The 26,341-nt window shown below is 42.7% G+C and overlaps 1 protein-coding gene across 1 annotated transcript in view; it reads left to right on the forward strand.

Moving 5' to 3' along the window:
- Positions 1-26,341, forward strand: part of Pdss2 (decaprenyl diphosphate synthase subunit 2) — a 214,939-nt gene that overhangs the window by 110,022 nt on the left and 78,576 nt on the right. The window contains exon 3 of the mRNA XM_021173960.3: positions 11,821-12,019. Coding sequence (XP_021029619.1) covers positions 11,821-12,019 — 199 coding nt within the window. The remainder of the gene's footprint in view (positions 1-11,820; positions 12,020-26,341) is intronic.

Raw genomic sequence — 26,341 nt, forward strand, 5'->3', positions numbered from 1 at the left:
CCTGCCTCAAAAAAACCAAACCAAACCAACAAACAATGAAACAAGCAAACAACCCTCAATGTTAAATGGAAGAAAAGTGTGTCTAGAGGTCTCCACTGTCTGCTACCTCACTCCTAGACAATATGTGTTCAGCGGCAAGTGGGGTCAGGTGACACATGCCTTTAATGCCAGCACTTGGAAGGCAGAAGCAGGCAGATCTCTTATATTCAAGGTCTGTCTATATAATGATTTCCAGTACACCCGAGGCTATGCAGACAGACCCTGCTTCTATAAATAAATCTAAGAGGCTGGGACAGAAGGCTTGAAAGACTAGTCTGGACTAGTATGTGAGAACACTTCTCTTCCAAATGAAGTCACTTTTTACCTGACAGAGAGTTAGTAAGTATGTGCGTTCTCTTTTCATCATGGCTGGTTTTATTTATTTATTTTGGTAGGTTTTTGGTGGTGGTGGTGGTGCATGTGTCCCATGCCACAGTGCTCATGTGGTGGCCAGAGGGCGACTCTCAGGAGTCTGTTCTCCTTCTGCCATATTGATCCTAGCGACTGAACTTGGGCTTTCAAGCTTGCTGTCTTTACAGAAGTGCTATCTTACCAACCTTTTTTTTTTTTTAAGATATTTTCTTCATTTACATTTAAAATGCTATCCCAAAAATCCCCTATACCCAACCCACCCACTCCTGCTTTCTTGCCCTGGCATTCTCCTGTACTGAGGCATATAATCTTCGCAAGACCAAAGGTCTCTCCTCCCATTGATGGCCTACTAGGCCATCCTCTGCTACATATGCAGCTAGAGACACGAGCTCTGGGGGTACTGGTTAGTTCATATTGTTGTTGTTCCACCTATAGGGTTGCAGACCTCTTCAGCTCCTTGGGTACTTTCTCTAGCTCCTCCATTGGGGGCCCTGTGTTCCATCCAATAGCTGACTGTGAGCATCCACTTCTGTATTTGCCAGGCACTCACCAACCCTTTTTAAACCCCCCTCCCTTTTTTTGAGGGAATTGAGCCCAGATCCCCATGTATAAGTATATTTTTAGCATGCGTCTTAGGAATTCTTTTGTTCTGTCTGCTTTCCCTTGTCTAGAGGTGGTGGGGAAAGAAACAGCATAAACAAGCAAAATACCCCATGTGCCAAACAGAAGTGCACGATATTAGTGTTTAAAATACAGAAAACAAGGTGAGTGATGTTGTGTGTACAAGGAGGTTGCTGCCAGCAGTGGTTGGGAGGGCCTTGCAGAGAAGGCCATTTTGGCCTGGAGTGGGTAAACCACTAAGCCTCACAAATAAGTAAAGAAATACAGACAGACAGAGCAAAAGGAAAAGGCCCCGAAGCAACAACGGCTTGGAGCATTTAAAAACCAATAAGGTTCTTGGCTGGCAGCAGAGAAAGCACCCACGGCTGTGGATGTGTGCACTTGCCTGTGGCTGTGTGCTCATGCTCATGCCTACATGAGTGGATGATGCTCGGCCTTGGAGTCCATCGTAGGGAGTTTGGCCTTTTCCCGGGAACGCAAGGTTCCTTTAAGCTGAGGAGCAGCGGGAGAACCTGATGATGCTGTCTTCGTTTTCGTGCTTGTCTCCCTTACCTTACCAATCACAGTCACTTGAGTATCACATCTGACAAATAAATACCTTTCTTCATCATCTGTGTTCAGTCATATATATATATATACACACACACACACATACATATTTATTACTGATGCCAGCCATAGTCCAAAAATATTAAATGAAAATTTTCAGATATGAAAATAATTTATCAGTTTTGGCTGCATTCTAAGTATAGCAGTAAAATATATTGGACAGTCTCACTTCCTTCTGCCCAGGATATCAGTCTTGCAACTGTCCAGTGTTTCCACACTGTCCTGGTATTGGTATCACAGTGCCTGTATTCAAGTAACCATTATGTAACTTAACAGTCCCAACCATGAGAGTTGTGATCGAAGCTGGTGCCCGCTGCCATCCCGGTTTATAGAGACAACTGGGCATTTCACTCCAACCTCGCTGCTCTCCTTTTAGTCCTTCTACTTCCTCTCACTGAAACCCTGCTTCCAAACAAACTCCCCTTCCTCTTTTAGTTGTTGTTGTTGTTGTTGTTGTTGTTGTTCTTCTTCTTCTTCTTTTAATTTATTTGTTGGGATTCACTGAGTTTAATGGAGGATGCCTGCATGAGCATGGGTGGGGAGTTATTTCTTGGAGCAAGGATAAGTTATCTTATCAATGACTATAGCACTAAAAAAAAATGATACTCTTCCCCAGCAACCATTAGCTGCCTGAGCCTCTCAGGAAGGGGTGAAGGAAGCCTCATGGGCCCCGCCTCCATCCATGATGAAGTGTTGACAGACCCAGGCTTTTATGGGTCTTCTGCAGTGAGTTCCTAGGTGCCGTGCTCCTATTCGCTGGCTTCTTTTCCACCCCCTCTTCCCTGTACCTGAGTCTTGCAGGTGGTGGTGATATGACAGATGCCCCGTTAGGGCTGACATGCAACAGCCATTTTCTCCCAGCACTTGCATGGTTAGGAGTCAGGATCACTGCCACTCACGCAAACAGCAGCAGGCTTATCTAAGGATGACTGAGAGAGAGCAGCAGCTGTGTGTGGATAGAAACGTAAATAATCCTAACAGAGCTGGCATGTCCACTGGCAAGCATGAGTTCAGCCCTTTGAGGAACAGGCATCAGCGCCAGTCAGAAAGTGGTTGGTTACCCCACTTGTAGGGTCTGGTGCTCTTCACACATTCAGGAACCAAGGTGAGGTGGAAATGTGGCTTCCCCTTGAGGAGTGCCACTTACTGCAGTCTGTTTTTGTTGCCACTTTATAGGCTACATTCTATCATGTGTTTCATAAATCACTAGAAAGGTGGAACGGACTTTTTAAAATCAAGAATGATGCCCCACCCACCTGTCCATGCATACTTTGCTATTTTTAACACTAAACTCTATCTCAAGCCCTTGGTGGCTTTTCACTGTATAAGCCAAGCTGGCCTCCAACATGACCCTTCCCCTCAGCATACAGAGTGCTGAAATTAGAGATTTTTTTGTTTGAGACAGAGTAACCCAGGCTGGCCTGGGACTTGCAATGTAGCCACCACAACGTGGCTTACAAAACAATTTTAGAGAATACATTTTCTCCTATAATCTCAGGACTTGGAAAGGGAGGGAAAGTGAGTCAGGAGGTTAAGCTCATCTTCAGGTCTAGTGAGTTCAAAGTCAGAGCGACATAGGACCATGCCAACAGACAGATGGACAGGTACACACGTGCACAGTGGGCTGACAATAGGCTTAGTTAGTAGTGCACTTACCTAGTGAGTCGGAATTCTTGTATCTGACCTCAGGAGCACGTGACCCAGGCCTTTTGGTGCACGCCTCAGAACCTAATCCTAGTACTTGGAAGGTAAAGACAGAAGGGTGAGAAGTTAGAAACCATCCTTAGCTACAAAGCAAAAACAAATAAGATAAAACAATTTATGTCTTCAGAACATCACCAGCACCACATCACTGGAAATGTTCCAGCAGAGTTGAATGGCGTCCTGAGCAGGAGCTTAGCTGGAGCTCTCTGAAATTAGATGAAAGGGTGTTTAGCTGTGCCAGCAATTGGGAAAGGGAAAACAGTATGACATGATGCGCTTAGCTCACACACTAAGGAGTAAAGATGAAGCACACAGTTTCAGTGAGTGGGGTACAACACAGAGGGCTTGGATGGTCTCCTCACTCACCAGTGTCTCCTACAGCTTTTTATATATACATTTGGATGGTTGGATGCTTGAAGGCAGTCACAAACATGGAAAAGTTTCCCTAGAAATATGGTGTCTTGATTTCCTACTAAAACACTGTCAAGACTAAACACACACACAGTTTGTTCTTGGCCTAAAATTGGGAATAATCTAAATGTGCACAGTGCAGTAGCAATTTGTGTTTTCTGGAATTACTCATCATGGCCATCCTCATTTTGCTATTATGATGGTTATCATTTCCTTATTAATATGTCCAGTTTGGACAAATTCCACAAATATTTAAAACATAAATCTTTTTTCTGTTGTATATTTTAGAGATATTTTACCTCAAGTCTGTGTTTATTAGTCTTACTTTACATTTTTCTGTTAATTTCTTGTTTTTGTTTTTTTTTTGGTTTTTTTTTTTTTTTTTTTGGTTTTTTTCGAGACAGGGTTTCTCTGTGTAGCCCTGGCTGTCCTGGAACTCACTTTGTAGACCAGGCTGGCCTCGAACTCAGAAGTCCGCCTGCCTCTGCCTCCCGAGTGCTGGGATTAAAGGCGTGCGCCACCACGCCGGGCTTCTCTTGTATATTTTTTAACTACTGACACTTATCTGCTCTCTTCTTTATGGCTCTGTTACATTTTGTAAGACTTTCTCCAAGAAAGCTTTCCACCATGACTGTCATCTGGGTTGGAATTTTGTGATTCCTTCATGACTGCACTGATTCGAGTTCGTTTGTTTCTGAGTCAGGGTCTCGGTATGTATACCCAGCTAGCTGGAACTCCTATGTAGATAAGACTGGCCAAGAACTCAAAAAGAACCTCTGCTTCTTGAGTGCTGGAGGCAGAGGCATGTGCCTAGCAAAATTTTAAGGCTTGTGTGTACATGTGGGTTGGTTAGTGCATTTGAGCACAGGTGCCCATGGGCCACACCAGCAGAGGGGATCAGGTTCCTCAGAGCTGGAGTTATGGGTCAATGGAACTTAGATTTTCTGTGAGAGCAGTGTGGCTCTAACCACGGAGCCTACTGATGTATTTCACTGGGTTCCTCTATTTTCCCGTTTCTACCAGCAGATATGCATTTCTCCTCCACCAAGACAGACCTGGTAAAGTTATATCTTAAAGTTATATAGTATATTATCTAGTATAATATACTAGATGTGATAGAATGAAGATGAGGGAGGGGACACTGCTTTAGATGGCACTTAGGAAAAGGACATTCACCGATATCTTCTAATACATAAATATTTTTTTTCCTAAAAACATTTTTCCTAAATTTATAGTGTTATATTTCACATCTAGATGATTAGTTTATCTTAATATGTATTTATTCAAGTTGTGAAGTAGGGATCTTTTATCCTGCAGGTGGCAGTCATTAGTCCCAACATCATTTATTGAAAAGAGGGGTAGATAGATAGATAGACTGATAGAAGATAAAAATCTATCTTTTCTGTAAGGATTTGAAATATTATCTTTGTCAGAAATTATTTTTCAAGTATATTTGTTTTTTTCTGCATTCCACCATTTAATATGTATTTGGCAATTGTGCTATTATTGTACGTTTTTAAGCTACAGAGGTTTAAAGTAAGCCTAGTTATTGCCTAGCATTAGCAAGGTCCTGGGTTCAGGTCATTTTACTGGAAAACACACACACTTGCAGATGTAGCTTCATAACAAGTTTTAAAATCTAAATCAAATTTTATTTTTCTGAACTCTTCTTTTTAATTTTTTAATTTATTCTTCCAACGTGATTATAAAAATCCTTCAGTAAAAGGAATAAGTATATAACTCTTGCCTACCATTTTACTTTCAGAGAGCCCCCACATCTTTTACGCATTGTGTTTTGGATTTTGATGAGTTTGCTATTGATATGCAAAGAGACCGGGCATTAGAACCACTGGCCTGGACAGTTTAGCAGTTGTGTGGACTCCGCCTGTCAGCCAAGCTCCCTCTGAACAGGCAGGAGCTGCTGCTCACCTTGAAGAGTTATTGTTGAAATAACAGTGTATGTACTAATCAGTGAGTTATTCCTGCAAAAACTATTTTACACTTGGTGCTCAGCATATAGTAATAATTGGCTCAAAGTAATTAATTATATACAGGCAGCCATAATCACCACTAGCCATTTTTTTAAAAATAGGACAATTGTGGTCTTTTCAGAGAAAATGACATAGGGTGTGGCATTTTCTTCAAAGCACTGTGGAAGGAGGGCAAGCACTGTCTGAAACTTGAGTGCATGGGGCTAACCACGCTGAAAGCTGCTGCAGAGGCTCCTGGTGCAGGATTCTCCACTTGTGTGTTTGAAAGGTCCGCAAATAGAAGGGGTTTATTTCTTTTTTTTAAATATTTATTTATTTATATTATCTATATGTATGAGTACATCATAGCTGTCTTCAGACACACCAGAAGAGGACATCAAATCCCATTATGGATGGTTGTGAGCTACCACGTGGTTGCTGGGAATTGAACTCAGGACCTTTGGAAGAGCAGTCAGTGCTCTTAACCGCTGAGCCATTTCTCCAGCCCCCAGGGGTTTGTTTCTTAAATGCATCTTTAAAAACTAAACATGACAGCATGTAAACATTTAGGTAGAAGACAACATAAATATTGACTGTACCATTCCATATTTTTGAAGACTCCATTGTCTTCTAATCTCTCCATATGGTGAAGTACGTTAGCTGTCCTGCTATTTTAACATAGGCTTAAGTCTAAGCATATCGAGATTTCCAGTTTCTGTAAAGAACACACTAATCTGACTGTTCGGAGGCAGCTGTGTGCCTGTGATGGAGTTATCCTCCTACTTGGGAGGTGATAATTGGAGGTTAATTGACCCCTGAGGACTTAGCACAAGGTCTCCATAAGCCTAACTTTAGTGCATATCCCTGCTTCCCCTTTTGAAATCAATGATAACAGTCCTGCAGCCTTTCCAAAGCTGTTGCTAAGTAACAAATTGGTTGTTTAACAAAAACTTTCTAGGCTGTGTATGAACGATAGATAATTAAAATGTAGAAATGCAAGGGTCTAGGGAATGACTGAGCTATTGTTAAAGACCTGTAAGTATAGAAGGAGTTAATTCTGGAAAGGTGGCATAGAGCTCATTATTATTATCATAATTATTGAGACAGAGTCTCACCAGGTAACCTTGGCTGGCCTGGAGCTGGCTGTGTAAACCAGATTGGCCTCAAACTCAAAGACCCTCCTGCTTCTGTTGGCATCAAGGTGTGCACCACCACACCTGGCTAAAGGTGAGTTATAAATATTCAGACTGTGCAAGCCCAGTGACCTAAGTTCAACCCCTGGAATCCAAGTAAAAAGCCAGCATGGCGGCACACCTCTGCAGTTCCAATGAAATGGGAGGTAGAGACAAGAGAACTGGCTGGAAGTACAGGGACCAGCCAGCACGAAGGAAGCAAAGAATCAGAAACTAAAGGAGACCATGCCTAAAAACAAGCAAACAGAAGATAGAAAGACAGAAGCAACTCCCCAAAAGTTGTACTTTGACCTCTATTCATTCCATGGGTGTGCACACACACTAAATCAAAAGAAGTGCTTTAAACAAAAATGTGCCAGCTACTCTCCCTAAAGTAACAGAAGTGTTTGTCATATCTCTGGATGTGTTAAATGAGCAAGGAGTTTCTCTGCCAGTAAATAATATGTGGAACCATCTCCAAGAGAATAATATTAGTTGTAAAAAACATGAGTGTAGAAAGATGAATATAAACTGTTTTGCCATTTTTGGCACAATTTTTTATTGACCATATCTCCTAGGAATTGATTAGGCTAAATATAACAGTAGCTTTAAAGAGTGCAGTATTTATTTATCTCAGAAAACAATTCTAGTTGCTGAGAGTGTAGCTCATGGGGAAGCCTTTGTTTGGGATCCCCAGGTCCTGGACTCAGTCATCAGCACAGGGCAGGGGTGGAGAGTGGGGTTAACTAGAAACCAAGGATAAAACAAGGAATCTAGTGGACAGCAGTTGGACCTCTCAAGCCCTCCAAAGCCCAGGCTTTCCTCTCTTCTGCCTCCCTCAGACTGGGAGCTACATTAGATCTCTATCTTAGTTACGGTTTTATGCTGGGAAGAGACACCATGTCCAAGGCGACTCTTATAAAGGACAGCATTTAGTTGAGGCTGGCTTACAGGTTCAGAGGGTCAATGGCATTATCATTATGGTGGGAAGCGTGGCACTGTGCTGGATTGGCAGGGAGCAGGAAGAGAGAGCAACAAGGCCTGGCTTGAGCTTCTGAAACCTCAGAAGTGCCCCCACCCTCCAGTGACACAACTCCTCTAACAAGGCCATACCTCCTCATAGTATCACTCCCTATGGGGCATATGTGGGCCAATTACATTCAAACTGCCACAATCCCCAAGTCTCTACTGAGTCTCTAAGAACTTGGGTTATAATCTAGATGGGTTAAGCCCCAAATGTCAAAGGTACATACCAACTGAATCACTCTGTCTCCTTGTACTGAGGCTTAGTAGATTTTTTTTTTTTCAGAAACCCCTCCTAGACATCTACATACATGTCTTTGCCTAGATTTGTCATATGATCACAGAGCTACATCAGTTGCTGAAGGGATCTTTTGGGTTTTGTTTGGTGTTGAGATGGGTCCTAGGTGGCCAAGGCTAACCCATATAGAGGATGAGAGGAAGTGGATCTTCCTGCCTTCACTTTCCAAGTGCTGTGATCAAAGGCCTGCACCACCATGCCCAGCTAAGGAGGATCTTTTAAAAGGAGTATATGGCTACTTCTGACATAATGACACTTAGTTCCAGTAAGGAGGTCGGGAAGCAGATAACTCACACCATGCGCTGTTCCTCTTTCTGAAATGTAGAGACGCTTCTACACTGGTGTGGGGCAGTAGTGGTCATCGATTCTCTAGGATCCACTAGGATATCATAGTAGTTCCCAGTACAAGGCCCGAGGTCCCTTCTGTTAAGCAGGCCTTACGCCCTGTTAGGTGGTGGTCGGTTACCCCCGAGATGTACTTGCTGACTATTGCACCTTGGGGACACCTTGAATGCTGGGGAGCATACATTCCTATAAAGCCATTCGCCAGTTTCCTTCAGTGTAACAATTGCTTCCTCACCCTGATCGCTTTCTGTAAGGCGATTGGGTTTGTTGTCGTTGTTGTTTGGGGGTTTGGGGGTCCTGGGAAGGGTTGAGTCTGCTTCTCATATTAAACCATTGGCTTGCCCAGATTTTACTTTGTTCCCAGGCTGGCCTGGAGCTCATAAGTAGCCAGGACAGGCCTGCAAGGCACTTTGATCCTCATGAGTACTACCATGTCCAGCTTATTTATTCCTTACCCCTGTCTAGTCAAGGCCAAGCAGGAAAGATAAATAAGAGGGTTGTGTGTGTGTGTGTGTGTATGTGTGTGTACATATATGATGGCATGAAGACTCCTAAGGTAATTATTAGATCCAATATACCAAAGCTTAACTGAATTGCTTTGGGAACCTAAAATAGGAATATGATACAAAGAAGCAAATTCCCTTCCATTCCTTCACCCTGGCACTGCTTCCCGCTGGCCACCACATTGTACATTTGCACAGTGTGATCCAGAGCTGCTTGTCTGATAAATTAATTCTAAGAAGTGCAGAGCACGATCCTAGATGTAATTACAGACCAGGTTTAAAGATGACTGAACACTCCATTCCTATTCCTACAGAAAGCAGGAACCATAATAGCTATAGTTTCCTCTTTAATAACTGCCTGTTAGTCTAAGTAATGAGAAACAACAACCATAACCAAACCTGACTCTAGGAAGTTGAGAGCTGGAAGAATTCTGTTCTCTGTTTCCTCACTTCCTGTCAGGGATGGCTTACTTGGGTGTGCAAGGACTCGCCACTGGGCTACCTTGTGAAGTAGAAAAAAGGACATTTTTTCAAGCTGTTGTTGATTAGGATAAATCTATTGATTCGGTTCTAATAAAAGGATTTAGGGAAACCCTGATTAACTTTCCCACTTGCTTTGAACAAAAATAAGCAAGCTTGGGGCTGGAGAGATGGCTGAGCAGTTAAAAGCATTTACTGTTCTTCCAAAGGAACCCAGGTTTGGTTCCTAGCACTCATGCATGTTGGGTGTCTCACAAGCATCTCTAACTGCAGCTCCAGGGGATCTAATGCCTTCTCTGGACTCCGCAGATGCCTGCACTCAGAAAAAGACAAGACACGGACACACACAAACACACACAGATAACTAAGAATAAATATGGGAAAAACATGCTGGGGATGGTATTCCAGCGCTCAGGAGACAGAGAAGGACAGATCTCTGTGGGTTTGAGGACAGCCTAGTCTACACATCTTCTAGGACAGCCAAGATTACATGGTAAACCATTTCCAGGGCAGGGAACAGGAGCAGAAGAGGGAAGAGGTCTTAATTGGTTTTTTTAGAGGCAATTTTATTCTTATATAATATCTCTTGTACCGTGGTTCATACTTTGTTACCTTTGGCTTCCCCTCCCCTGTTTGCTATTCATTAGGTAAATAAACATTTTACCTTATACATTTTGGTGACTTGACACCATAATTTTATTTTTTACCTGTCTGAATTGACTGAAAGGCCTGTCTGCCCAGGGTCATGCAACTCTTGTGACGGCCTAAACCAGCCTAAGCTTCTGAGTCGTGTGAACTTTCTTTAAGCTTTGTTTTCACATTCTTTATTGATGTTCTGTTGGCTAAGCAAGTAGCACAGCCAAGCCCAGAGTTAATGTGGAGGGATGAAATGGGAACCTGCAAACCACATTATATTCACATGGAATCATCTAGAACAGTTAGATCCCAACAGTCTCAGCTCCATATTCCTGTGCCCTTGAGTTGTGTGCAGCAGCTATCTCTTCTAATGGAGGATTAACAATACCTATCACAGGGTTGAGGGGAGGCTTACATTCTCAGTGACTGCTTGCTTTTGTTTTAATGTGTGAGGGGGCGTTTCTGTTATGGTGTTTTAAAACAGGGTCTCCCACTGTAACCGAAGCTGGGCTGGAACTCACTGTCCTGTGTGCTCAGCCTCCTGGTATGGGCTCCGTTAGCATGAGCCACCATGCTCCCAGATGTTTGTTTTGATCATTCCACTTGTCACATGCATTTTATTCCATCAGATTTCATTCTAGAACCAATATGCTTGGAAATTTTTGTTTAATTATAAAAAGTAATACTTTAAGCCGGGCGTGGTGGCGCACGCCTTTAATCCCAGCACTCGGGAGGCAGAGGCAGGCGGATTTCTGAGTTCGAGGCCAGCCTGGTCTACAAAGTGAGTTCCAGGACAGCCAGGGCTACACAGAGAAACCCTGTCTCGAAAAACCAAAAAAAAAAAAAAAGTAATACTTTTATTCTCTTACAAAAAGTGCAAAAGTAGAAAAATGTATAAAAGGAAGCATGCATTCCCTGACATCTTGTGGAATACAGTCCTGAGCTATGAGGCCTTTCTGTCTTATTTTCTACTGAAGGCATACATGTCCTTCTTAGTCAAGGCATGTCCTTGAAGAAAGAGACTGTGTTTCTGAAAAATCCCCTAGCTTTATATTTAGGACTAAAAGAGATAATGTATATGAAGTATTTAGCCCATGCCTTACAGCAATCATATTTACATTTAACCCAGTGCTGTAACTAATGATTCCCAGAAGTCTTAGTAAGGAAGACCTGTACACTGAGAGCAAGAGCTCAGAATGAGAGTGGGAGGGTGGCACTCCTGCCACCACGTCTCTGAGACAGTGACTCATGGGGTAGAGTAAAGAGGATTACAGAGAAGTCCCAGACTAAGCTCTTAGAAAATGAACCCCAGGGCTGGAGAGATGGCTCAGCAGTTAAGAGCACTGATTGCTCTTCCAGAGGTCCTGAGTTCAATTCCCACCAACCACATGCATGGTGGCTCAAAATCATCTGTAATAGGATCTGGGGCCCCTCTTCTGGTGTGTCTGAAGACAGCTACAGTGACTCATATAAACAAAATAAATAAATCTTTAAAAAAAAAAAGAAAGAAAAGAAAATGAACCGCTTCCCCTCCAAAGTCACGTGTGCATGGTTTAATTTTTGAGAACCGAATCCTGCCACTAGTCATAGTGTGATGCATTCTTGACATTCAGACAAACCTTTTCTTTATGTTTTAGTCAAAGAAGTTTGGCAGAGATCACAGAACTTATCCATACTGCTCTCCTGGTGCACCGTGGGATAGTAAACTTAAGTGAGTTACAATCGTCTGATGGACCACTGAAAGACATGCAGTTTGGAAACAAAATAGCTATCCTGAGTGGAGACTTCCTTCTAGCGAATGCATGCAATGGACTAGCTCTTCTACAGAACACCAAGGTAAAAGCAGAGAGGGCTCACTGGTGCCCACACAGCCTCAGGTGTCTCATGCTTGGCTGCGGAAGCCACAGACAGAGGTGTGTGTGTCCTGCTGCTCAGCTCCTCCATGTGGATGCTCACAGAAACTGATGATGGTGATCTTAACATGAAGTAAAAGAGACTAATGCTAGCAAACACTTTTGAAGAACAGATGTGGTGGCATGCAGGACCTGTCTTCAAAAAAGAAAAACAAACAAACAAAAAAAACACTCAAGAGGATTATCACAAGTTCAGTTCTCTAGAGTAAGCCCAAATAAAAATCTAAATCCAAACTAAAACAGCAGGCTAAGGAGGTAGCTCAGGGGTAGAGTGCTGGCCAACCGTGTATAAGGATGGTAGGAAGAAAGAGAGGCAGGGGAAGGGGGGGGGGCAACTAAAAACGCTCAAAGCCTTTGAACTATTTTAAAATATTTATCTGAATAATATATTCTGGAATGGGAAAAATTGATGTGCAATATGTAGATTTATTTGTAATAGTAAAACGTTGCCAGGTTAAATGTCAGTAACGAAGGGGTTAAGTGATATATCTAAATGTATGCTCCATAGGCATCAAAATTTTGTGAAAAACATTAAATAGCATAGGAAAGTGTCCACATCATAATATGTGCTTGCAAAAATAAGATTAAAAAATAACTTATACACATTAAGCAAGTTTTTACCTATGTTACAGAAAGAATCCCCAAATATAAAGGAATGAATGAACAATAACAAACTACAAGAAAATATATCAGAATGTTAATTAGGTCACTGCTTTATGAATGTAGATAGTCTTTGTTATAGTTTTGTTTGTTTGAGACAAAGTTTCACAGTGTGACCTCAAGTTTGTAGCGATTCTCTGGGCTCAGACTCTCAAGTGTGCAGAGGCAGAGGATTGTGGGAGTTTTCTGGCCACTGGCCTAGCTCCAGAGGCAGTGAGGGGCCTCTCTGTGCTCATGGGCTTGTGATGATCTTTGCTAAGCTTCTGAAATGATAGATCACAATCACATCTCACCAAAGCCCAGCCTTAAAAACGTGTTCCTTAGGGATGTAGAGGACTGGAGAGATGGCTCAGTGGTTAAGAGCACTGGCTGCTCTTCCAAAGGACCCAGGTTCAATTCCCAGCTTCCATGTGGCAGCTAACAACAGTCTATAACTTCAGCTCCAGGCAATCCAGTGCCCTTTTCTGGCATCTGTGGTCACTGCTGGTACAGAGTGGGTGTGGTAGGAGGAAAGAGAGAGGCAACAGAAGGAGGAAGGAAGTCAGGGAGGGGGGAGGGAGGAAGTGTGGGGTGCAGAGGTAGTTAAAATATCAGTAATAATACAATATTAAATATGGCTGAGAAGCAAACTAAACTCTGTGAATATGCATCAAGAGTAATTATTTTAAGTTGGGTGTGATGGCAGACACCTTTAATCTCAGCACCTGAGAGGCAGGGCAAGCAGATCTGTATGACTTGGAGAACAGCTTGGTCTACAGAACAGATTCCATGCCAGGCAGAGCCTGCCTCAAAAATAAATAACTACATAAATATGTAAGCAAGTAACTAAGTAATCTACTTCATGGGGGGTGGGGAAGAGTGGCCTGCATGCGTAAGCTTGGCAGCATCAGGCAGATATGGTGCTGGAAGAGCTGAGAGTTCTACATCTTGATAACACAGACAGCAGCAGGAGACTGTTTTCTGCAGGCAGCTAGAACATGTGTTCAGATGCCTGCGGAAGCCAAAAAAGGATGTCAGATCCCCTGAAACCTGGAGTTACAGATGGTTGTGAATCACCATGTAGGTGCTCAGAATTGAACCCAGGTCCTCTGATGGAGCAGCCAGTATTCCTAACTGCTGAGCTATTGCTCCTCTTACACTTTAAATAAGTATATACTTCTAATATTTTAGGATTCAGATAATCAATATTTTTAAAGTTCTTATTTTAATGTAGATGAAGACTGTCTTAGTTTGGGTTTCATTGCTGTGAAGAGACACCATGACCACGGCAACCAAGGCAACTCTTATCAAGGACGACATTTAATGGGGGCTGGCTTACAGGTTCAGAGGGTCAGTCCTTTATCATCATGGCAGGAAGCACGGCAGTGTCCAGGCAGGCATGGTGCTGGAGGAGCTGAGAGTTCTACATCTTCATCTGATGGCCACTAGGAGAGACTGGCTCCTCCTCACTGGGCAGAGCTTGAGCACTGGGGACCCTCAGAGCCCACCCCAATAGTAACACACTTCCTCCAACAAGAATACCTCCTAATACTGCCACTTCCCTGTGGGCCAAGCATATTCAAACCACCATAAATACGTTATTTGTATTTCTTTTTAAATTCATTTTTAAAAGTTTCCACCACTTGAATGCACCAATATGAAAAAGTCAATTGTTACTAAGTACTTGTTTCAAAAAAAGTGTAAAATTTTAACTATTTTAGCATGTCCTGTGTGACAGTATGGATGGTAAACAGTGCAGTATCTGTTCTTTAAGACATTTTCCTGAAGGCTTACAAGATCCATCTGTATACATCTCACTGGCCAGAATTGAATAGCCTGTCCACCCTCTCATGGAAGGAGGTTAAGAATGTGCCTTATGTAGCGGGTATCCAGACAGGAATCTAAAAAACTATAGATGCTGGGGACGGTAGCATCCTGCTCTACATGTCTATCACAGCTTTACACTTTAGGGTAGCTCCCATTTTATGAGCTATATCTTAGTTAGGGTTTCCATTGCTGTGAAGAGACACCATGACCAAGGCAACTCTTATAAAGGACAACATTTAACGGGGGCTGGCTTACAGGTTCAGAGGTTCAGTCCATTATCATCATGGCAGGAAACATGGTAGTATCCAAGGAGACATGGTGCTGGAGAAGGAGCTGAGAATTCTGTATCATGAGCCAAATACTGTAGCAGGAGACTGTCTTGTGCAGGCAGTTAGGAGAAGGGTCTCTTCCACCCTGAAAGGAGCTTAAGTATAGGACCTCAAAGCCAACGGCCATGGTGACACATGGCCTCCAACAAGGAGACCTACCACATCTCCTAATAATGCCACTTCCTGGGTCAAACATAGTCAAACCACCACAAATTATATCCTCTGCTTTTAAAAGAGAAAATAGTATGATAATGCTGAATATCTCTCTTCTACTTGTGTGGAGAACAGGAATTCCTTTCATGAACAGATTAAGAGGCTTGGACCTCCTTCCAGTTGAGCTAACCTGCTTGCTTGCTTCCTTCCTTGCTTCCTTCCTTGCTTCCTTGCTTGATCTCAGATGCCTCTCTTCTCTATCTGCATCATGCACTTGGTTGGGTCTCATTAATTTTATCACTGGGATCCACATGTTAAGCCAAGAGCGAATCTTTAATTGTCCCTGGGAGTCACTGGCCCTGTGGTCTGTCTTGCCTTTCTGTGAGACCTTCTCTGGTCTATGAGAAGTATGGACCTTACTTGGAGAAGGGACAGCCTCCAAAGGTGAGAGTTTGGTGGAGATTTGTGGGTTCATTGGGCTGCACATGATAACCTGTAGGCATAAACAGTAGCCACGATGGCTTAGATCCAATACCAAAGAGGAGGAGATATTGTAGATCTTTTACTTACGTGTACCTAGTTCTGTATTTGGGGAATTAGCCTCAGCATGGTCTTACCTTGGAAAAGCCACCAAAGCTCGTTGCTTTCAGACAGGTTTCCCTTTGTCTCCCTTTCATTGTCATGTGAATTCCCTGGCACTATTCTGCGGTACTGGGTGAACCCAGGGCTTCATACACGGCAGTCAAGCAAATTATTGATGTTATCCCAGCTGCTTTGTGCTGTCTTCTGAAAGTGTAGCAGTGGCTTATGTCAAAGTTCAGTCATGCCATAGTGAAGCTGACAATGTTTAAGCTGCTTCCCTTTGTGGGGATAATATTTAAAACATTCTCTTCCTTTAACTAGCTTGTATCAGTCACACATTCTTTCTTTCACTGTGGTTCAAATTCAGTAAAAATGGAGGTTTTATTACCATCAAAATCAAGTCAGATCCACAGCCTGTGAAATCTGCTCATGGTATTTAGCATTCAAAGGCATCACTACACATGTTCCAGAACCTAAGACCTCCACCATCTGCTCCATTAGGCACCGGATTTCAGCAGCACTGCTTGATTTACAAAGAGAAGACCAGGAAAAAATAAAAAGAACCCTCAGCATGTTTGACAGCAGTGCCTGAGAAATAAGAATGGCCTGGACCCCTTCCCTGTGGGAGCTCGGCACCTCCACAGCCTCTGTACACATTGCTTCATTACATTTGCATTGTGCCAGGACCCTGCAGCAGAAAATCCCTTTTTAGACAATTCTGTGTCTCTTTCTGAGTTTGATGGTTCTGCTAAACTTCAGCCTTCATCCTGTGCATCCCTCCCGTTCATCCCAACCATGGATCTCCTTCACTTTGTTCTTCAAAGGGTCCTGAAGGTTCTACAGGCTTGGTTCCAAAAGATGCGTCACCAGCTCACTTTCTGTGAGACCATAGTGCCCTGTCTAGAGGTCCATGATTGGTCTCCATATGTAGGCATTTCTTAACCCTCATTTGAGCATAACAGATGAAGTCCAAATTGTGTGGCAATATTGTGAACTGCAGAGCCAGTAGGGAAAGGAAGTGTGTGAAGTGGAGTGCTCTCTGACGTTGCCTCCCTGGATTCAGGACCAGCCCTTTCAGTTAAATGCTTGGTTCTGTTTTCCTCGAAATAGTATTTAAAGGAACATGAATATTTCATAGCAGAGGGCCTATTTTATTAAACTAGATTTACCACTAAAAATGATTATTATCTTAGTATAGTTACACTATTTAATTTCCTTTTATAATAAAAAAAAATTGTCAACAAAGGCAAAATAAATAAACACTGCGGTAATTAGGGACCAAGCAGAACATGAAACAGAATTTCTGTTTATAACATGTCACTGGTTTTCACAGTGACAGCCTGCTTTTTTTTTTAAGGGTATATATTTAACTTGATGATTAAAGTTGGCATGTTTGCAGCAGTGTTAATATTTTATGGCTTATTCATTGTACCAGTTTTCTATTTTCTTCTTCTAGTGGGTTTGTATACAACCTCTTTGGTTCGTTTCTCTGGGCCCCTCCAGGGCCCACTGTGAGCTGAAGGTTTCTGCAGTTGGATGAAGTTCAGAATTGTTTTATTATTACCAACAGGAAAATCAGCAAAGTCAATTATTCTCCCTTTGGCTTTTCCCTAAAGATATTAGACGTCTTCTAGGGAATTGCCTTAAGGTAATGCTTAGATTTTTAAACATTCCTGAATATAGAAATTGGCATATTAATCCTGAGATAATAGTCTTTTTTTTTCTTATAAAATAGTCTTAATACAGAGTCAAAAATACAAATTAACAAGATTTTGAATGCAAGAGTGACTTTAAAAATCAGTGGTTGGCTTTTCATTCATTCAGCTGTGGACCTTTGTATTCTAGTACTCCATCATTTAAAGACCTGGACTAAAAACACCTCAGGCTTTTGAAGTCATCATTTCCCTCATGCTATTGACAGAGTTACTCATGTAGTGTATGCTATAATGCTCTGATCATGTGCTCATTCCTGAATCTAAGTTTCTAGTTTTGAGCATCTAGTTATTATAGAGACATATTAAGTATTTAGAGGGAGGACCATAAAATAGAAAAGCACTATGATTTGTAAAGATTTTTTTCAAAAATATATGTGTAGTGTGTGAAATTATGTGAGTGTCTACCATGTGCATGCAAGAGCCCTTGGAGACAAGAAGAGGGTATCACATCCTCTGAAACTGGAGTTACAGTGGCTGTGAGCTGCCGTGTGGATGTGGGACCCGAACCAGGGTCTTCCACAAGGGTAATAAGAGCTCTAGACTGATGAGCCATCTCTCCAGCGGCTAAACCTTACCATTTAGAAAACCGTTACAGGTTTTCTTTGGTATTTATATAGGCTGGATTTGGATTTTAAGATTATGCCAAAGTGCAAATAAGACTATTTTATTTAGCAATGACTACTTGTCATTGCTTTTTCAGAGAAGGTTCTTTTATAGTGATAAGCCTAACACATAAAGAAATAAATTCACATTGCTGCACGTGCATGTGCACACCACACACACACACCACTCATTTTTATTAAATGAGACTATTGCTATTCACCAGATGAGAGAGTGGGAATCAGACTGATCCAGTCTAACACCCAAAAGCATGGTTGTGATGTTACTCTTGGGGCTATTCTATTAGGCATCAGTGCCTTACACTCCTAAATAACTGGCAGCACAGATGTACTCCTTACGAGTGATATATCTCCTTATGTTAATTTTGTCTTCCTACAGGCATAAATATGCTGTTTACAAGGAAGGCTTTTGTTTGTGTAAATATGTTCAATTTATGCATATAAACCTCTTTTTATATGTTTGTGTTCATGTGTGTGTATATGTATATGTATAGATATATATTTGTATGTATATGTGTATTTATTTAAGTGCTTGTTCATGTGGGTTTGAGGATAGCATGCGCATATGTAAAGGCCAGCGGTTAATGTCAGTGTCTTCAATTGTTCCTTACTTTCCTCCCTCCCTCCCTCCCTCCCTCCCTCCCTCCCTCCCACCCTTATTTTAAGAGAGTCTCACTCTGTATCCCTCACTGAACTAGAACTTGCTGTACAAACAGGTTGGCCTTTTACTACCTGCCTCTGCCTCCTGAGTGCTGGGATTAAAGGCATGCACCAACATGCCCAGCTTCCTCTCAGTTTTTTGAGGCAGGGTCTCCCTGAATCTGGACCCTGGGGATTGACTCAGCTGGCTAGCCAGCAAGCCCCAGGGAGCCTCCTGCCTCTACGTCCCCTCTGCTGGCATTACAGAGATGCTCTGCCACACTGGGGTTTTACATGGATGCAGGAGAGCAAGCCTCATCTGTGCATGGCAGACACTTTCTGACCAGGCCATCTCCTCAGCCTACAATAAACAGGCTGCTACTGGGGTTTTTTAGTTTGTTTGTCCTGTCTGTTAACATTAGTTTTACATTCTAACTTAAAGATATACTATATTATATGAACTTAAGGTTTCCTCTTCCCCTATCATATACATTTAATATAGGCAATTTTTAAGGTATTTTGAGATCTAGATCAATTGTATAGAGTACTTGTAGGCCCTGGACTTTGTCCTCAGTGTTCAGGATCAAGGCCATAAAACGGGCATTATGATAGTATGTTTATACCTTTGCTAGCACATGTTACTTAGAGAATTATTTATTGAGGGTGGGGTACTTTGGAAGACTGGAAGGCATGGTCTCATAGAGCCCAAGCTATTGTCAAATTTGCTTTGTAGCTGGGCATGGTGGCGCACGCCTTTAATCCCAGCACTTGGGAGGCAGAGGCAGGTGGATTTCTGAGTTTGAGGCCAGCCTGGTCTACAAAGTGAGTTCCAGGACAGCCAGGGCTACACAGAGAAACCCTGTGTCAAAAAAAAACCAAAAAACAAAAACAAACCTTGCTTTGTACTTGAAGTTGGCCTTAAACTCTTGATCCCCATCCCTCCACCAACTGAGGAGTACTGGCATGTACCACCACACACTCAGCACTTACTGCATTAATATCTTTAGCCTCTTTAGTTTATCACCCAAAATTAATATTTTGCCCTGCCTATAATCTACTTGTATATTCATGGCCAGAGTATGTAGGTATAGAAAGTAAGTAGGTTGTTATATAACAATAAGAGGCCTTCTCCGTGTCAACTAAATAGAAAAGTCAAAATACCATCATGAAACTACTTTAGAATTCCAAAACAAATTATCCATGGCATGGAGTAGGTCTTAGAGCCAATCAGAACGCCGTGGGCCACTCCCGTAACATGTATGCCTGCATTACACTGTAGCTGTCTTGTCAGGCCATCAGTACTGTAACTGGTGGGACTCACAGGTACCTGTGCTTACTCTCTCCTCCAGCAGTGTGGGGCTCGCGCTCCGGGACTGTGATCCTCTCGCTCAGGACATAGAAACAGGAGAAGATCCTGAGTGTAAGGTCATCCACGCTGTACGAAGTTTGAAGCCAGCCTGGTCTGCATGAGACCCTGTCTCAAAACCTTTTTAGAGAGAGGCAGTGATAGGGAATACTAGGACTGAATATGTCTACATACCCTCAGTCTCTTAGTAAGCCAAGTTTTTTCTTTAACTGTCAACATTTAAAGATAATTTAACCATTTTACTGTTTGGTTCTTCCCCTACTTTATTTAGTTGCAAATATTATAAGAGTTTTGTTTTCTAATCATCTTTTTTTAATTGCAAGAGCATGGCATTTCTACTACTGTTGTTAGAAAGTGTGGTATAAACTCCCAACACCTGACTTGCAGGTGTAGTTCCAGACGTTTGTAATTAGATGCCTGCTCTATTCTACAAACATCAATGAGACCATTCTCATTATTGGCTCAATTGTATTGATATACATTTTGTCTTTGCGTTTCCATCATTTTCTTAACTCTATTAAAGTTGGAAACACTCAAGGAAAAAAAAATCACTACCAGCCAAACTTGCCTTATAGAGCCTAAGCCCAGGAGCAGATTTTATTTATTTAGCAATAGTGACTGGGGAGAGCCCTTCTGGCAGCTAATGACCTGCTGGAGTTGTGTGTGCCCAAGGCAAAGCTTAAGGCCATTAGTCCAACAGGTCATTAACTGACAAATGCCTGACCCTGAGGTCGGTGCTGCCATCGTAACTGTGAAAACATTAAAGTGAGTATACTAGAGTGTATAGCTGTGCCAAGGAGGTTTCTTTTTAAGCATTTTGGGAGATGCATTCGATTATTCATAAAGTTTGTCTTTTATTTTTTCATTTCTCTCTTTTTTAAAATTGAGACAGGATCTTGTCATGTAGCCTAGGCTACCCTCAAATTTTCAGCCTTCCTGTCTCAGCCTCTTAAGTATTGAGATTTTAGATTTATGCCACCCCTTCCAGGTGGACATCTTTAATTGCCTTTGTTCTGTGGCCATTTTCAGACAGCTGGAGATTAGGAAAAACCAAACATTGTGTACCCAGTTTACCTGTTTTATAGATGCAAAGTATGCTGTAACAAAGCAGAAAGAATGTAAAGTGTCCAGCCTTGGGTTTCTGTTTGTTGTTGCTGTTGTTGCTTACAACAACAGGGTTGCAAATACTAGGAGTATAGTATAAGCCACCACATCTAGTTTATGCAGTGCTGGGATCAAATCCACGGCATTGCCAGACATGGTGGTATATGTTTAATCCCAGCATTCAGAGAGCAGAAGCAGACAGGTCTCTGGGGATAGCCTGGTCTACAGAGTGAGTTTCAGAACATCCAGGGCTACACAGAGAAACCCTGTCTCAAAAATCAAACAAACAAAAAATCCCCTAAAAAGAACAGGGCTTCACATGTGCTAGGTAAGACGACTCCTACTGAGCTATTTCCTCAGTTCAAACTGTTCATCTTCTCTTACTGCACTCATCCATCTCTTCTCCTCTCTCTCTCTCTCTCCCTGTCTCCCTCCCTCCCTCCCTCCCTCCTTTATTAGCTGGTTAATACTCTCAGAATTTGAAGTTCAAGTCAACCATCCCCAAAGTTTTCTTTGGCAGGGGTGTGGCGTCTTAGTCTCTGTTCTATTGCTGTGAAGAGACCTTGACAACTCTTATAAAAGAAAGCATTTAATTGGGGCTGGCTTTCAGTTTCAGAGGTTTAGTCCATTATCATCGTGACCAGAAGCATGGTGGCATACAAGAACTAAAGAAGTAGCTGAGAGTTTTACGTCTGGATCCATAGACAGCAGGAAGAGAGAGATACTGGGCTAGTCATGGGCTTTTGAAACCTCAGAGCCCACTGACACTTCCTCCAACAAGACCACACCTCCTAAGGGTACTACTCCCTGAGTCTGTGAGGGCCATTTTCATTCAAACCGCCATATTCCACTCCCTGCCCCTTCATGGGTTTGTAGCCATATCATAGTCCAACTTTAAAAGTCCCCATAGTCTGTCAGTCTGAAACCAGTTTAAAAGTCCAAAGTTCAAAGTCTCTTCTGAGACTCATGCAATCCCCTAACTGTAATCTTCTCTAAAATCAAATGAAAAAGCAGCAGCACACACTTCCAACTTACAATGGCATAGAATATATATTAGTGTTCCAGAGGGAGGGATGGGATCATAGCGAGGAAATGCTGGACCAAAACAAAACCAAAAACCAGCTGGGCATAAACTGCGTCTCCATGTCTGATGTCAAAGTACTCTTCAGATCTCCAACTCTTTTCATCTTTGTTGCCTGAAACACACTTCTCTCTCTTGGGCTAGTTCCACTCCCGATTAGCAGCTTTCCTTGGCAGGCATCCCACCATTTCAAGGTCTCTAATATTTTGGGGTCTCAACACAATCCAGGCTCACCTTCACAGCTTCACACAATGGCCTCTCTAGGCCTCCATGCAGGAACATGTGTGCCTCTGACAATGCCTGGCCCCACCAGCTTTCTTTACCCTAGGCAGAAATTCCATAATCCCTTTCTTGTATCATTGACTCTAAAGCTGACGCTGAGACTGTATGACCAAAGCTGCCAACTTCTGCTGCCTGCTGGAACTGGAGTGCGGCCCTCTCGTTCAATGACATGTTCATTAGCTTGCTTTCTTCAGTGGATTCCTTTGCTGCCTAAGATTGGCAGTTCTGATACTTGCCCTGTAGACCAGGCTGGCCTTGAATTTAGATCTGCCCATCTCTGCCTTACAACTGTTAGGATTTAAGGTTTGCCCCACCATGCCCGAAGCTTTTCTTTAATTCCTCTTCTCAAGTTGGCAGCTTGGCTGGGGTCTTGCTCTGAGATCACTGCTCCCTTTCCTCCACTTAGCATCAGGCTTGTCTTTAACCTGTCCACACTTCCCATGAGCCTTCTCTCCTCCCACTGTACAAGTTGTGGTTTTCCTTGCTCCGGTTGCCCTTCCCATTCTAAAGCTGCATCAGAGCACCTCTGATAGGCACACAACAGTTTGGAAATGTGCTCCACCAAGGCTGTTAATCCACTGCTCTTCTATTTAGCTAAACTCAGGCAGACTTTTTTGGACAAGGGCAGAAAACAGCCACCTTCTTCACCAAAATATCACAAGAACCATCTCTAAGCCACATGTTAATTAATATTCTTCTCCTGAAACTCCTTGAGCAGGGCCCCCACAGTTCAAACCACCCTCAGCACCACTGTCTTCCATGCGCCTAGTAGCTGGCCCAGTTAGCCCCACTTAAAGAGTCCAGTCCTTTTTCTAGTTCAAAGTCTCAAAGTGTCCCATATTCTTCCAGGGAAAAACATGTTCTCGCCTATCCCAGCAATACCCAAGTCCCTCACACCAACTTCTGACATAGTTAGGGTTTCATTGCTGTGCAAAGACCATGACTCTGGCAGCTTTTTTAAAAGACAAGGCGCCAGCTTACATGTCAGAGGTTCAGTCCATTATCATCATGACAGGAAGTACGTGAAGGTAGCTGAGAGTTCTACATCTGGATCCACAGGCAGCACAAAGACTGACACATTGGTCTTGGGTTGGACTTTTGAAACCTCAAAGCCCACCCCCGTTGACATACTTTCTTCAACAAAGCCACACCTCCAAATAGTGCCACTCCCTGTGAGCCTATGGGGCTATTTCATTCAAACCACCACAGGTGGGGAAAGGGCAGTTATTTACTTTTTTGGAGCACAGTACCAAGAGACCAAATTGTTTAGAATTCCTCTGAAGGTCAGGTTTTTGAAGAACTATAAAGGTGTTTGGTTAAAATATAAGCATAGTTTGGACAAGCTATGTTGGTTTTAATGTATATGTTGTGTGTGAGTTTCCAGACCTTTTACAGAACAAATGAAGGGATGCTATGGAATTGCAAAGGTCTGCCTTTTATTGTGGCCCAATTAGAAATGAAACTGGAACCTTAGCACCGTAAGTACATAGTGCAAGTGCGAGCTTTACTGTGAGGCTGCACTCTACAGACTTTGAAAGCTCCTTGAACAAGGCAACACCCCACCGTCCCTCAGCAGACATCTTTGAGAGGAGCCCCCCAGTGAATCCCGGTAAACAGCATGGAGATTACCAGCCACAATAGAAGAAGATAGACAAGGCACTGAAATAGTGCCCCCCAAGTGTGACAATGTACTGACTGTGACATCCTAGCCGCAGTGGTCTTTATCTGCAGCCATTCCCATGTTGGCGAAGGTGGAGAGCAGAACAGTTGACAGGAATACCATGGTACATCATGCTACATCACGAGAGCAGAATTTCCTTGCGTTTTACTAGCCATTCAGTTCTCAACACCTATTTACAGTTTTTCTAGTAATACAACTTTTCCAACAATATCTCTTTTTCCCCTCTTTTATGCAAATGTTTTAACTTTTAAAATCAGCCATTTTTCTAGATTAAATTTGGTATTTAAATTGGTGATTATTTGGCTTTGGACAGTGGTAAATAATCAGTGGTTAATGGGGGAAAAATTGATTCCAAAAGGATTGGTTTTTGGTGTTTCATTTTGTTTTGTTTTGTTCTGTAAAGGTTTTAGCTAGCAAACTGGCTGTGTGAACTGTGTTAATTTTAAAATGCAGCCAGAGGTGGTGGCCTATTTTGGCAAGAGATTAATTCAGGACAATTGTGGCAAGTTTGAAGCCAGCCTGAGCTACAAAGTAATGAGACTGTATTTCATATAAAACAAAACCCACAGAACTGTGAGTGTAGATGAATATAGATCTTATGTAAATATAGACCAGACTGAGCATGGGTTGTTGGTAATCCCAGATACCTTTTCCTGGATGAGTACACGGGGGGGGGGGGGGGTTAATTGGCCTAAGGGCTCCCAGCTCTTCAAGTGGGTAACTTCCTTAGTGTTCTACATAGACAATTAGTCCACTAAAATGTGTTACAATGTATGCAAGGCTACATATTAGAATTCATTTAGACATGGACTGGGACTACTCCATTATTAGGGGAAGGTTTTTATTGTGAATAAGAAAAAAACTATCCGGGCTGGCGAGATGGCTCAGCTTGTAAGAGCTTGTAAGAGACTGATCTTCTGAAGGTCCTGAGTTCAAATCCCAGCAACCACACGGTGGCTCACAACCACCCGTAATGATATCTGACACTCTCTTCTGGTGCATCTGAAGATAGCTACACTGTACTTATTTATAATAGTAAATAAATCCTTAAAAAAGAGGGGGGGAAAAAAGCTATCAAAAGGCATCTGGAAGAATCCAAAGCAGAGAGAAGTAGATTGGAAATGGCCATGTCTGTTGGGGGTGTGTAGGGGAACTGGAGAATGGAGATTGTGAGCTAGCAAGAGAGAGAATAGAGCATAGGTGAGGGGTAGGGTAGGTGGGGGGAGTGAGTTAGGAGAAGGTTGAGTAACTGTGGGGAGGGAGGGCTGGGAGGACTTGGAACTGTTTAGTAATTACTTGTGAGTAGAGGCTGAAGGAGCCTGAAGGCCATGAGCTTTGGTCTGCTGATGGGCACCACAGGTGGCCATATGTTCCCTTCTGCCAGAGGTAGGGAAAAGGACTCCTTTCAATAGATTGGAATTGGTTTTCCAAGTTCCTGTGTAAGCAGCCAGAAGTTCTACAAGCCAACTTGAGCTAGCTCATTTCTGGATGTATGGGCTTCCTGAGATCTAACAGTCCCATGATGGTGTTTTAACCATGAACCTCTTTAAGCATACTATTTAGTTAAAGGAATCTTTAAGTTTATATTTATTCTGGGGAATCTGGGAGAACAGGTGCCACAGTGCCTGTGTGGGAGTCAGAGGACAGCTTACCTGCAGGAGTCAGTTCTCTTCTTAGGTTAGGGAACCTGTAGTCACAATCTGTGCTACAAAACAGGTCTAGCTATGTGTCCTATAGAAAGCCAAATTACAAGAAAAGGAGTTTTATTTATTGACCACATTGGATTTTATACTTTCATTTAGATAGCTGATGTTTTCCAAAACCTTTACATCACTGGTAGTTTGTTAAGCATTGTATCAGCTGCTCTGAATCAGAGGTGGAGATTATCAATTTGCTGCGTTTGTGCTGCACCTGTCCTGTTGGCTGTGCCGTCCTCCCCGCTGTCCCTCCTTAGCAGAACTTCCAACTCAGTAGAACAGATTGTCACCCCTCCTGCAGAAACACAAGGAAAAAGCACCCACACCTGGCAGCATGAAAAAGCCCTGCTCAGCCTCCCTCAGAACGTGTGAAGTAGAGCTGTGTGTAGAGCTTTCATCAGAGGCTTCATTAAACCTGGTAGGATGGAGTGCGAGCCTTCTTCTCCCTTGGACCCCAGCGATGGCCACATCAAAGCCACTCATCTATTAATCAGAATGCAGAATAGGGCTCATCTGGGCTGTTGGTGCCC

Source organism: Mus caroli, unplaced genomic scaffold (genome assembly GCF_978045245.1).
Source record: "Mus caroli unplaced genomic scaffold, Mus_caroli_1 scaffold_9, whole genome shotgun sequence".
NCBI classification, from domain to species: Eukaryota; Metazoa; Chordata; class Mammalia; order Rodentia; family Muridae; genus Mus; species Mus caroli.